Source organism: Scomber japonicus, chromosome 10 (assembly GCF_027409825.1).
Source record: "Scomber japonicus isolate fScoJap1 chromosome 10, fScoJap1.pri, whole genome shotgun sequence".
Classification (NCBI taxonomy): Eukaryota; Metazoa; Chordata; class Actinopteri; order Scombriformes; family Scombridae; genus Scomber; species Scomber japonicus.
This window is the reverse complement of record NC_070587.1, coordinates 9,115,956-9,129,159: the sequence shown is the minus strand read 5'-3', so window position 1 is coordinate 9,129,159 and position 13,204 is coordinate 9,115,956. Positions and strand designations below refer to the sequence as shown.

The 13,204-nt window shown below is 41.4% G+C and overlaps 1 protein-coding gene across 1 annotated transcript; it reads right to left on the bottom strand.

The window, feature by feature from the left end:
- Positions 1 to 306: 306 nt before the first annotated feature.
- On the bottom strand, positions 307 to 5,511 carry cacng6b (calcium channel, voltage-dependent, gamma subunit 6b). Its single transcript, XM_053326588.1, has 4 exons — positions 5,148 to 5,511; positions 2,503 to 2,577; positions 706 to 843; positions 307 to 527 (listed from the first exon to the last, which is right to left on the bottom strand). Exons 1-4 carry the CDS (start codon positions 5,509 to 5,511, stop codon positions 307 to 309), a joined length of 798 nt encoding a protein of 265 aa, XP_053182563.1.
- Between the last annotated feature and the right edge of the window lie 7,693 nt (positions 5,512 to 13,204).

Here is a 13,204-nt window from a genome sequence, read left to right as displayed (position 1 = left end):
AACGAGACTATTTGTGACACTTATTTAAGTAAACACACATAGAGCTATAAAATAAACTTTTAGCATGAGCCTGTCGGTCCTTTGTCTATTTTTAACTAAAAAAAACTATAAAAAATGTTTGCAAAACCTAAATCTGGAGTGCTTCATCATGTGTTGCTGACTTCTCTTCATATATGTAATTAAGACCTTGTATGAGTGCTCTGACAAATTAAATGCCAAAAGCAAGCTCAAAATTGCACCCCTCAGGAAACAGACGTTTACACTTGGATCTCAAACTGTATGCATATTTTAGCTAAGTGCTGAGTGCTAAGTGGCACTGTTCTTGTGCGGCAAGCATTTCTGCCAGGGGCTGAAAGGAAGCGAGAGGATGATGAAAAGGAGACCTCCAAAAATGAGGATAGCTCCCGAAGAACCCGCACACACCACAGACCAGGATAGCTCATGGTGTACAGGTATGGAGTGGTCACTGGACAGAAGGGCCAACACTGACTGGTGGAATATCAGGATGGAGAGAAGGACCAGGATGCCTGCGCAGGTGGAGGGAAGTAATGGAAGGTTGACAGAGATTAAAATAAAATCATTTAATACAATGTTTCCTCAAAGCTGTGGAAGACAACATTGGTACATCTTCTAACAGCTGATCATAAAGACCAAATAATCATTGTCTTGCTAGTAATCAGTCAAGTGAGGTAACCCTGATCCCACCTGACAGGATGAAACAGAAGGATGCCGGCTTGAGAAAGAAGGGAACTCCTTTGCTGAGGGACATGACGATACAGATGGAGCCCATCACCATCATGGTCAGACTCATCAGGGCCAAGACAGCTGCTGCCAGATTCAAGCCTATAGGAAGAAGAACAGCAAGGAATAAAAAGAGGAAAAGGGCCATTTGAAATGAATTGAATTAAACAATCACCTTTCATCTATGTGTATCTATATTTCAGGATATATGTGATAATAGGTATGTGTAAAGTTAAAATCTGTAACTTCGTTCATGTTGTCTACAGAAGCAGGATGACGAAAGAGGTTTTGTAAACTGGAAACCAACTAGCCATTAATTAAAATCAGCCATTTCAACACAATCACAAAAACTTGAATCAAGTGGGCTTACAGTTGATTCGACTTCATTTTGACGTGTCAAAAATACAAACATGGTGGGAATTGTGCGACTTCCCGTACTGGCTCTGTTCAAAACAATTTTTACTGGCATTGGAAACATGGGCAGGTGCAACCCAACATTTCACAATAGCCAGTGCCAGTTTTGTGTTTTTTGACACTCCACCACACAGATATTAATTAATTAAAGTAAAATAGATATGAGTTTGAATGAGTCTTGATTTGTGGTTTTGTTTTTTACCATTAATACCTCGAGGAATTCAATGCATTGTTCCTATCTTCCAGTAGCAGCCATTGGTTTAAATTCATGACTGTATGATTTTCAAGTGAATCTGCAGAGACTTACAACTTTGAATTAATCATCACAGTGAACATTTATTCAACTTCATGCTCTGTTAAAGTTGCTTACTTTGTTGTGAGATAATGTTCTTGACAACACATCAAGTATTTCTAGGGAGTGTCCCTTCTTGGTGCTTGCTGGAAATTCAGGTGACTTCAAGTTGGCTGCTTAACAGCAATCACTTTTAGGGAAACATGAGTGCAGCCACACTAGCACCTCTGAGCTATTGCCTTGCTTACTTGCTGGTGGTTTGCAAGTATAATCTTCACCATGTTCACAACTATTACTAATTCATACCCTAATTAGTATACTGCTGATTAGTATACTAATTAGTAACAAACACAAAATACAGCTGAGGTTGATGGGTGATGTCATTAGTTGTGGAGATATTTGGTCATAAACCGAAATATTGGATCAACTGCAATTTGGCCTGGTGATGGGTCCAAGAGGAAAAGTCAGAAAATCACCAAAGTCAGTCTTTTTTTTTTTTTTTGGAACAATGAAGGTCTGTTTTAAAATTTCTTGGCAATCCATTTTAAAGATGTTGAGGTATTTCAGTCTGAACTAAATTCATGACTAATAGATCAACTGACCAACCAACATTGCCATCCATAGAGCCACACAACAAGCACGGCTAAAACTACCAGATCCCATTATCTATGTGGTGATGAACAGATCTGATGTCACACAGCTGTCATTTGCATGAATGCACCATCGAGGACGTTTTAAAAAACTTTACAGTGTGTTCACTGTGATGTAAGTTTAAAGTCGCAGCCAGCTGATCTTAAATGTGCACTGAAACCAGTGGGCTGTCTGGGCGGCAGGGTAAACACATTCATCAGTCTGATAGCTTATGGTTTGCTGTGGAAAACGGGTGGCTACAGAGGTTAATGGTCTAAAACATGCAGAAACTACCAGCATGGTCCTCTGAGCACCCCAGTGAACATCTATATTGATAGTGGCGGTTGTGTAACTTCAGCTTGTATCTGTATGTGTCACAAAAGTTGCAGGGGAACTGAGGAGGGTGTGAAAGTACAGAGTCTCACTCTTGTTAGTCGTCTTCTTGAATATGACTGCGTTCTCCCCGGAGGTGAAGAATTTGAAGTAGGTGCAGTTGGATTCTGCAGGTAAAGGGAAAAGATCAGACAAAGAAATAACACACACACACACACACACACACACACACACACACACACACACACACACACACACACACACACACTCCAATGGATGGCTGCTGGTCTTCTGTGATGTGCCTACTATGCATCCATGCACTCTGTGCTTCCAGGCATCATTCCTATTTATATGTAGAGCATTAGCTGGAATACCCAGAGATACACATCACTACATACACACACATACACACTCACAGACACAGACACTGCCCAGCACTGCACATATGGTGCCGCCAGAGAGGGTGAGAGACAGACAGCAAAACACTGAGAATGGATGGCAGAGGGGGACAAGGAGAGCTAGACATAGAGAGAGAAGGGGCAGATGGAGGGTAGAAATCGGAAGGCATGGTTGCAGAGGAACAAGGAGTGAGGGGAAGGGGATATGTGAAGTGAGTGAGCAATGAACAGGGATGCAAAAGAAACATGAATAGACCCTCAGAGGTTGGAAAAGGAGGAGTGAGTTGGGGGCAGATGGAGGGGTGGTGAGAGCAGGGGAAGAGTGAGGAGAGCCACAGATGGAGAAGGAGGTGTAGGGAGCAGGAGATGTCAAGAGGGGGAGAAACAAAGGGGGGTTGGTTAATACTGCATTAGACATACACTCTCCCTCAGTCCCTGTCTGTCCCTCTTCCTCATTTCCCCTTCTCTATATTTAGACAAAAACTGTGAAGTAGTCAGATTCCACTTGGCTTCACAAGCGCATAGTGATGATTTTCACCCACTGAATATGTGCTTTAAGATGACCACATGTTAGCCACACACACATATTCACACACATCTCTTTCACACACAAATATGTTTGGGCCTGAACCCATTTGCATTTTTTTATTGAGGCAGACACACCATTTATCAGCCTACTGAGTTTTTTTGAACACATTATGCTATCACACTCAACCTGTTTTGCTATCGCTACCCCTGCTGAGCATGTAATTATTGAGCCGTCATGTTCCTCTTCAGCAGGCAGCAAAGATGGATAGCTGGTATTGAGATGACAGGCGTGGCATCAGCGGGCTGCACTTTGCTCGGGACGGGAGCCAGAGGCGAGTAAACAGGGATGTGAAACAGAGAAGCAGAGATGGCAAAACAGTTGTTTTCCTCTAAACATAACGAGCCCATGGCCATCTGAGACGGGCGGCGTGGGCCAACAGTGTTAGGACGTGTGAGAAAGATTGTTAGAAGCATACTGGCTGCTCTCATACAGACCATCTCAGAGGCAAAGATATATATCTGCTTGCTAGCAGCCAGAGATGTGGATCATTTTGACAGGCAAGATTAATCCTTGAAAGCTGAATAGAAAAACAATCATCATTTAAGGTTATGTATGTAAATGGTACTTAATATGTGTGATCCACAAGTATGCATCTCTGCTATATGAGGAGAGATTTTGTCGTGTTGTTGGATTTCTTCAGAGCTTTGCTGTGTCTCAGCAGATTCCCTGAGATAGGCAGTGATTACCGCTAAGCCTGCCTATCTCTATCTCAGCTCTTCCAATACCTGCCTCTCTCCATATCCTGGATTCGCTTTTCAGACAGAAATAGGTCATTATGCAGATAATCAACGCACCCTGGAGAACCTAAGCATGGTCAAGTTGAATAAAGAGCTTTTAGAGAGAGCTGTCACAACTCTAAACATGGATGTTCATCAACACAATAAACCTGTGGTCTGCCCCTTTATCACTTGTCTGTACTGCGTGTACAACAGTAGATAATTAGGTACCCAGTCAAGGGAAAACCTTGAAATTAATGATGCTTCATTACACCGTCAATGTTGTGAATCACAAAGATTATATTATATGATGTTACATGTACCTGTGCACTGCTTTGTGTCACAATGAGATAATCATTTAAAACAGCTTTACTGTGTATGTCCAACGTTTGCAATGTCTCGTTCCACCAGATCTGTTTTAAAGCATCGTATTTCTTGAATGATTTAATTTGCACATTATCTGTAGGATGACCTAGATACATATGTATGCAGACAGCATCACATACACAACTGTCCCATCTCAAGTCTTTTGCAAGGTTACAGTGGATATACGTGAATGCACAGGAAAAGAATTATCAAAAATCATAAATATGTTGCTCAGATATCTTAAGATTTTGCTGTTGGGATGCGTAATTTTTAAATTAAAACCAATGGTGTTGGTATTTCCTCAGTCCCTTATGGGCTCAGATAAAAGACCTACAGATGTATGCATATTCCCAGAGGGCATACATCATATTAGTTATGCTTGCTCCCTTTGTTTTCACATCAGTGGTGATGGCGAAGGAAAGTTTGTGGCGTTTAAGTGTACACCATTACATGATGTCAACAACTCGCAACCTTTCAGAAACATCTTTTGAGCCTTTTCCAGCCTTAAGGTTAGACTTGCATGGCTGGACAATTCAGCTGCAGAAAAGCAGACATGAGCAGACAGTCAGAGAAACAAAACAGACACGTTCCCTCCAGAAAGCTCACCTGCTCACCTACAGAAGAACAGACAGACAACTAAACACAAATTCCCACAGCCAGAGTCTCACCTCCAGGTAGTTCAGCGGGGCCACAGCTTGTCCTCTCTGGGTCTATGTCAGCCACCCATAGGGTGCGGATGCAGCCCTTCCACAGGCCATAATGGGCCATCTGGCAGGTCTGGTTGCCGCTGAAATTCTTTGATTGGGCCAGCTCCACCCAAAACTCTGTCCCCATGCCCAACACTGTGAGGGTCACACCAATGATAGATACGAAGAATGCCAGCTTGATCTTCCCCTCTAGGCTGTCATTCATCCTGTGGGTTCGCCTCTGTGCCCTCCCACCTTTCATGGCACCCAAACCCCCACTTTGGCCAACCCCTGCCACCCCAATACGACCATCATCATCCTGCTGCACAAAGAAGTTGGACCACATACTGATCTCACCAAGAGATGTCCAAGGAAGAGCACTTAGATTTAAGATCAGGGGGCAGATAATAGATGAAAAGTAAAGAAAATGTAAGAGGGGTTCAGATAGAGGAAAATGGGGGGATGGGTTGATAGGTACTATATAGTAATAGATGGGCACATTAAATAAATCAGTCAGAATGAATGGATCAAGCATTAAGTAAAAAAAGTGGGCTGGACACTGAAATTGGACTTAAAAATGTAAAGATAAAGCCACAGTGAAATAGGAGGTGGAGAAAGTGAGGTAATGATAAAATGCTGAGAGATGGAGGCAAGGACCAGGACAGCCAGTGTTTGTTTTCCATCCAGTCCTCTGAAATAGAGAGATGAAACAAAAAGATGAAAGAGCAGCCAGCATATGCTTCACAAGAGCAAAATCCTTTCATCACCAGTGTAGTGTTTAATTTCCAACAGCTTTATCTGCATCTACAGTATTCCCTCCTAAAAGCCATATGACATGCTCTCAGCCAACAATAGATAAGCCATATGGCGTTTCCCTGAAAGGCAGATTTTGCTTCAGGTGAAGAAACAATTGGGCTGGATGAGCTAGTCAAGTTGGTTGGTGCCGGGTCAAGGTGAGAGATAACACCATAGCGCCAGACTGGACCACCCATCTTTTATTTTACCAGAGGAGTTGACAACAGAGCTCTTCCCCGAGCAGGTACACTATCCCTGGCTTAGACACAGATCCTCTCTGATCTCAGGGGATAATGGGTTGCCACAAATACCTCTCATCTTGCATTACTTGTACCAACAAACACTAGGAATCTGCGGCTATGGCTGACTCTTTGTATGTGTGTGTGGTAGATGCACTGTAGGTATGTCCCAGCTTATAAAGTTGTTTCTGTTATTCTTAATTGTGAGTGTGGGCCAGTTTAGACAACATAAGTGAAGGTACACAACGGTGTGGCTGCACTATGCAGGGTGCATAAGAGGTGATAATTCAATCCTGAATCCTTTGACAGAGTGGGGGCTGCAGTAATTAACTCCGTGTGGACCAACAGGTCATATAATGGTGACAACAGGCCTTGCCAGTTAGGAAGGCAGCACCAACAGGCCACAAACAGTTGGTGGATCACTTAATTCAGAGCTTTGCGCTGACAGCATCAGAAGTTTTTAAATAGGCAACGCACCACATGAACCCACTAAAAACAGGGCTCTGTGTGTGTGTGTGTGTGTGTGTGTGTGTGTGTGTGTGTGTGCACAGTGATGTAATATTTTGCAGTGTATACATTTTAAATAATATCAACCAAATTGCAAAAAATTCTAAATGAACCTTAAAAGAGTAAGGTTAATCTTTAGTTAATTTAACTACCGTATGTTAATAGTAGATGAAGTGTGGTTAAAATCACCATCAATGGTATTTATGAGAATATTTTCCAATATATATATTAGCCTATATTATCACAACATGTTGTCATTTACTGCATAGGGTTGTCTTGGTATGAGAAAAACAAACTCTTGAGATATCAATTATGGTAGGTTTTAATTACAACTTGTTTGGAATCAGTCATATTATGATTAGATTACATCATCACGATATCATTGTGCCAACAAGCGATAAACAATAATACCAATTTATCACCCAGCACTAGCTGAGAGCGAGCATTGTGCAGATATATAATGTTCTAATATCAAGAGCTAACCAGAAGCATATACGTGTCTCTAAGGAACCAAAGGTTTGGAATAGCCGCCATGCGTCAGAATACCCTGCCAGCATTAACTGTAATAAAGAATATCAAGACTGCAGCTGCTGACAGCCAAGTTAGTCGTCATAGAATTACAAACCTTGATCACATTACATCCATATTAACCACAGGATGATCAGAGGGGTCAGAAATGTAGGGCTACTCTACAAACGTGATAACCCAGGCAACTGTTTACTATGCAGGAATAGACCATCCAGATTATGTATACATGTATGTTGTTTTAGGTTGATAATGAAACATACACTATGGTGCACTGACCTACGTTCTTTAGCAGCAGAGTAGAGGATAAATCTGTAGGCTACACAAGGGTGCATTTTGTGTGGTAAACATTGCAGATATGAGAAACTCTATCATTTCACCACTGACCCCCACCACCACCTGTGTGACAAGTGGGCATGAGAAAGCAACAAATGCACTTAAAAGAGGAATAAGTCTGACCTGTTTGGTGTGCGTTGTTCAGTTCAGGAGGAAGAGACGCTTGAAACTTAACAGAGGGGCAGAGTGGTGATGGGAGAGTTAGAGAGAGGGGTGGGGTGGTGTGGGGGGTGGGGTGGGAGGGATGTACGCAAGAGTTATGGAAAGTGAGTGTAACAGGGGAGGGGGCTGCAGCCTGGTTGGTTAATATGGTTCATGATTAAATGTGTGTGTATGTGCACTGGTTGGCTCCCAGACTGTGTCTGCAACTCCTGTTTAATCTCAACAGCTGCCTATTCATTCTCTGTAAATGTTGGAGATCTTAAATCAATGACCAGTAGTGCTGCAGGGTGGTCTTCTCACATGATGACAGCTCTGCCATGATTCAAAACATGTCTGTATCTGTGACGGCTCCTGCTGTTTGTATGTGTGTCCATGTCTATTTTAGGCAGCCACCTGTTAATGACATTAAATAAGGACGAAGGAGGAGCCAGTGTTTATATGAGAGGGGCCAGGATAGTGTTTTACAGCAATACAATACCGTTAGGTGAAAAAGAGAGTTTAATTGAAACTGAGGAGATGGAAAAAGCAACAGAGAGAGACACATATGAAGAAATAAAGTGAGGGAAAGATGGGGAAAAGAAGATGAATGTGGGATAAAAACACTAATATCTGAGGTACAGTAGATGCAGGTATGGATGCAGATCCGGAAATGAAGATGTTGGGAGAGGAAAATGAGAAATGCATCCCTATTTCATTCCTCACTAAACAAGATCCAGGGAGAGTTTAGAGACTCAGCCTGGTTCTGTGGAAAGCTTTCCTCGTGGCCCAACCCTGCTTGGCTCTTCCACAGTTTAGGTTACTTACGTGGCACCACGCAAGAGAGAGGCCAACCCCAGTGGCCAGCCACACTCTGGGAGGGCAGAGATGGGGGGATGGGGAGAAAGAGAGAGAGTGTGTGTGTGTGTGTGGGGGGGGGGGGCAGAGAGACAGAACAGGAAAGAATTGTAGGAAAGGGACGAAACAGGCTGTGGGCTGCAACAGGAAAATAAACACCTACAGTTTCCAAAACAGTCAAGCCTTGCTCCTTTTTTTGGAGAGGTTGCAGTGTAGCTGGGGCAGCTGGCAGATGGAATTTCTCAGAGAAATGGGAAACATATTGGGCACATGACAGCCATGATAAATGGATTAATCTGAGGGAAAGCTATCTGTTTTAATGTACATATGTGTGTCAATTCTTTAAAATGACTTTGCTTCTAATTACACAACCTATCTCTGCTCCACCATCATACGAGATTGATAGAAAATGTCCACAGACAGTCCGAGGCCATCAATAATCTACAGTATGCTGATGTGAACAACCTTTTCTCCACATCACTCAAGTGCCCCTGCCTGTCAGCAGTACTGATTTATGCTTGAACACACTGAGCTGTGCACATGTATGCTCGTATGCATGTATGCACCCATGCACACATTGCCCACCCTTGTGCACATTACAGCTGCATCCTTTTCTTACTCTAATGTGGGCAGTGAGAATATTTCCCCAATTAAAGGAGAATGCCCTGTGATATTATATATATGTCTGTATTTTTGTTAATATCAATACCACAAAAAGACCAAACCAACAAATCCTACAAATATCGTCTGTCTACCCATATCCTGATAAAGTTTATTTCTCTGTTCCACAGAACTCCATTGTTGCCCTGTAGGCCTAATATTAGAATAAGTACCGCTTGTCTAAAGTCCCCCTCCACTCAAAAATATGTTTTGCTCAATCTTACCTCTGTATGTGCAGAGTTTCACACTCGATGACTGACTTCACATCCATCTGCCGAACGTGAATGGAGAATAACACTGAGAATGGACTTTACAGGAAAGTAGGAGACATCTTGTGTGTGTTCATAGATTCTGGATTTTTCCATGAGGGAGACGGAGGAGTTGTAATTTTAATTGTTTTAATAAAGTAAATACAAATACAAATACTACTACAAATTCACATATTGTCAGCCCCTGTTTCATACATAACTGCACATCTTGTTCCCTTGTACCTATATTAATCAGTAAGTACTGTACAGGTAAACCATTGGTAAATGTTAGTATGCTGTACTTTGCAGGCTATAATCTCAGGGTTACCAATATAAACCCACATGTAATATAATATATAATATAATATTTACAATATACACTCACCATCTAATTTATTAGGAACACCTGCGCAATCTAATCCAACCCAATACTACAACCCATAAATTCTACCTTTACAAGACTTGAAAGTGTTCTTAATAATTTGCTGCCCTCATGTATGAACACCATTCAATATAATATATATATCACCACAGCACACCACCACCACCCACTACATAGAATTTATGGTTTATAGAGCTGTTGTGTCGAATTGAATTAGACTGCACAGGTAATGAAGTGGCCGGTGAGTGTATATAAATGTATCTACATATAAAAATGACTGCCAAATCCTTTTTTATAGATAACAGATAGATGTTGCTAATAGACCTTTTCACAGCTGACATTTTGACTTGTCACGATAAAAAAGGGTGTGACTAATTAGCTTGGCAATGGCTGTGTTGTGTTCATGTATCACAGTAAGCCATGACCAGTGTGACAGCGAACCAGCATGCAAGGACCAGCATGCAACAAGGACCCTGAAACTGAAGCAGCTAAAAGGAATTCAGCCATCATCCATTTGATTACTTACACCTATGCTTCTCCTACTGTGACATGTCAAAAATGCCTATTTGCATTTCCCCTGACCTTTGTTTGCACCTGTGTTTGAGTTTTTCAGAGAGGTTTACATTATTTCAACTCCTGTAAGTTGAATGGAAGCTGGTCTATGTACAGAGTACCGCATCCATCCTACCTCAGTGTTGCACTCTCCCTCTGCTGCAGTGTTCTATCTTTCTGAATGAGGATCAATGGGGGAGTGTTGCTCAGAATGACAATGATCATCAGAGTTTTACATTCACCACTAGAGGGAGATAATGTATTTACAGTCTCCACTGCAGTACCAGGCCTGAGGAGAGCTGCTAATAACATTTAATAGGTCTTATGTTAGACAGCCTGAGTTTCCTGATCTATAAGAGAGGCAGGGTCAGTATTACATGTTTCCTCTGGTGGACATGGCTCCAGCAGCCCAGCAGAGCTGCTTTTTTATCTTTGCCCTCAGGGAACAGTGTAGAGAGCGTTGCATCAGTGACCCTGCAGCGGGGTGCAGCGATGCAGATGGAAATGGGCAGTATAGAGCTGACACAGGACATTATTTCATGTCAGAGATTTGATGATTTCCTGCAACTGTTTTACAGGAACTCCCTGTTGAATAAGTCCCAGGTGGACACAGCCTTTCTTTATAGGATTTATTACTGCTGAACAAGTCTGTGAACTCATGTGGACTGATTGAACTAAAAAGGCCAAAACAGCTTGATATGGGGGTGTATTTTGACAGCGCAAGCATAGATGCTGCTCCAACAATTCAGATTTAGTTGTGGAAAATATACTAAACCACACGGGTTGTATTATGAGAATATGTGGCAATTTATATGTCATCTTACATTAAAAAAAATCGGATTAAGTACTTTTTGTAACTGTGAAATGGCTCCATCGCTTGGACATTACCATTAACTGCACGACTTGATAAATTATGTCATCTGAATAAATCTGAGTGGACATGGCTCCATAATTAACTAAGCGTCATGACTAACTGGTTGAATAAAACTATGCTGCAGTGGGATGCTGGGTGTGGAAGTGCATAAGAGAGGAGCAAAACGAATAAAAAGCATCATGTAAATTCAGTTTTTAATCAACATCTGAAAACAAATTGGACAAATGAAAGACTGTTCCAGCTTTTATAAACTAGATGTGGTTTTAGGCTTTAATTCATTTAAGAAATTTTTTTTTTCAAAAAAAAAAAAAAAAAAATTAAATGACACAGTGACACTGAAAAAGCAGACTTCAGAAAGTAAGGAGTAACATCTCAAAAGTGTTATCACTGACACAATCTCTTCAGCTCTGTCTTAAGCAATCCAAAGAATCAAATGAAAGCATAGTCTCAAGCCTGTACAGTGTGAACATGTGGTCCTCAGAGAGTCAAGGGCAGAAGATGAGGGAGATGAGAGAAAAGCATTACAAGTATGTCTTAAAGAGAATCCCAACAGCTAAAAAGTAACTAAAAAACACATGAAGTGATTATTTTCAATTATGTGTATTGATGGCAAGTCTTTTTCTGCAGACTTTGATTTAATAATCTCTGAAACAAGCTGCTGCAGCATTGTTTAGTTTTTTTCCTGTCTTTGTGTAGACAAACCACCAACTTTCAATTTATCTAGTTTGTTTACTTATTTGTTTTTAAATTAATCAGGCTGGGAGTTGACTGGACAGAGAGAAGTGGTGGTTTTGGTTTCACTCTGTAGCAAAGTGCCCATCACTCTGTAAAACATGAGTCGTAGTTATTAGTCATGTGTTTATTTGGTCTTGTCAAAGAGGTGAGACGTTGCACACACAAAAAAAAAACAATGGGGTCCAACACATCTACACATCTTACATCCCAAATTTGTAGGGAAACAGGGTAAAATGAACTGGTAATGCAAGGCTAAAGCACAACAGTGACAGCTATGAACATACAGACAGTAATGATAGAGGGGCAAGCCGAATTTCTTTTCTAAGCGAATTGACATGAATAACATTTAAGGCTTTTTGGTAAAGACTAGATAAATCCCCTTTTAGATACCAATCTGTTTGCCTCTCCCAATCTTCCATTGTTTATTTTCTCTGAATATTTCAGGACTGAACTGCTGAGACATGACAATCCCACCTGCTAAAAGCTGTGCACAAAAGATGGACATGAAAGAAAATGACAAAACAGGAAAAAAAAGAATTAAACTGGAATAATTAAACGTTCTTTTCTGGAGTTCATGTTATTCTGCGGCCTGAACACAAGTGATATTACAGCTCAAATCAGTGAAGCTACACACAGTATTGGAACAATAACAGCTGACATTCAGATAGAGTCTATTTAGACAACAGATTCTCTAACAATCGTCCTGAGGGGGGCAGTAGTCTGACGAAAATGAAGAAACATGAAGAAATGATTAAGTCCAAACAGGAGAAAAAAAAAACCTAAAAATGAAGAGTCTCCTCTTGTCTTTCTAATGATGATGGCAAAACTGAAGTGGATGTTACAGCTACTGTATATCTACATTAGATGGTCAAACAAAAATGCCCTCATCTTCCTCAACCATCTCCCCCACATCTCCTTTTCACAAATAAACACTCCTGTTTTTTCCCCGTCTCACTTCTCAATCAGAATAGTCCAGTTCGTTCCCAACTGCAACTCCTTCCTAATGTACTTAAAACAGGCTACTTCCATTTAAATACAAACCTTAAAGTGTGGCACCCCCCTCCCGCCCAAAATGACATCCCTGTCTCACAAAGTATAAAAATTGTTGACCCCAACCTGGACCTATTATTACACACATTTCTCAAAAATCTTTGACGCCCACCCCCCGCCCGCCCCGCTAAACCCTCACC

Excerpts from the sequence above, each read along its gene's own strand:
- cacng6b (XM_053326588.1), bottom strand. The coding sequence starts at position 5,511 with ATGTGGTCCAACTTCTTTGTGCAGCAGGATGATGATGGTCGTATTGGG. Across the intron at positions 2,578-5,147 it reads CCCCGCTGAACTACCTGGAG|AATCCAACTGCACCTACTTC; the intron begins GTGAGACTCTGG and ends CTTTACCTGCAG. Across the intron at positions 844-2,502 it reads CAAGAAGACGACTAACAAGA|GCTTGAATCTGGCAGCAGCT; the intron begins GTGAGACTCTGT and ends TTCTTCCTATAG.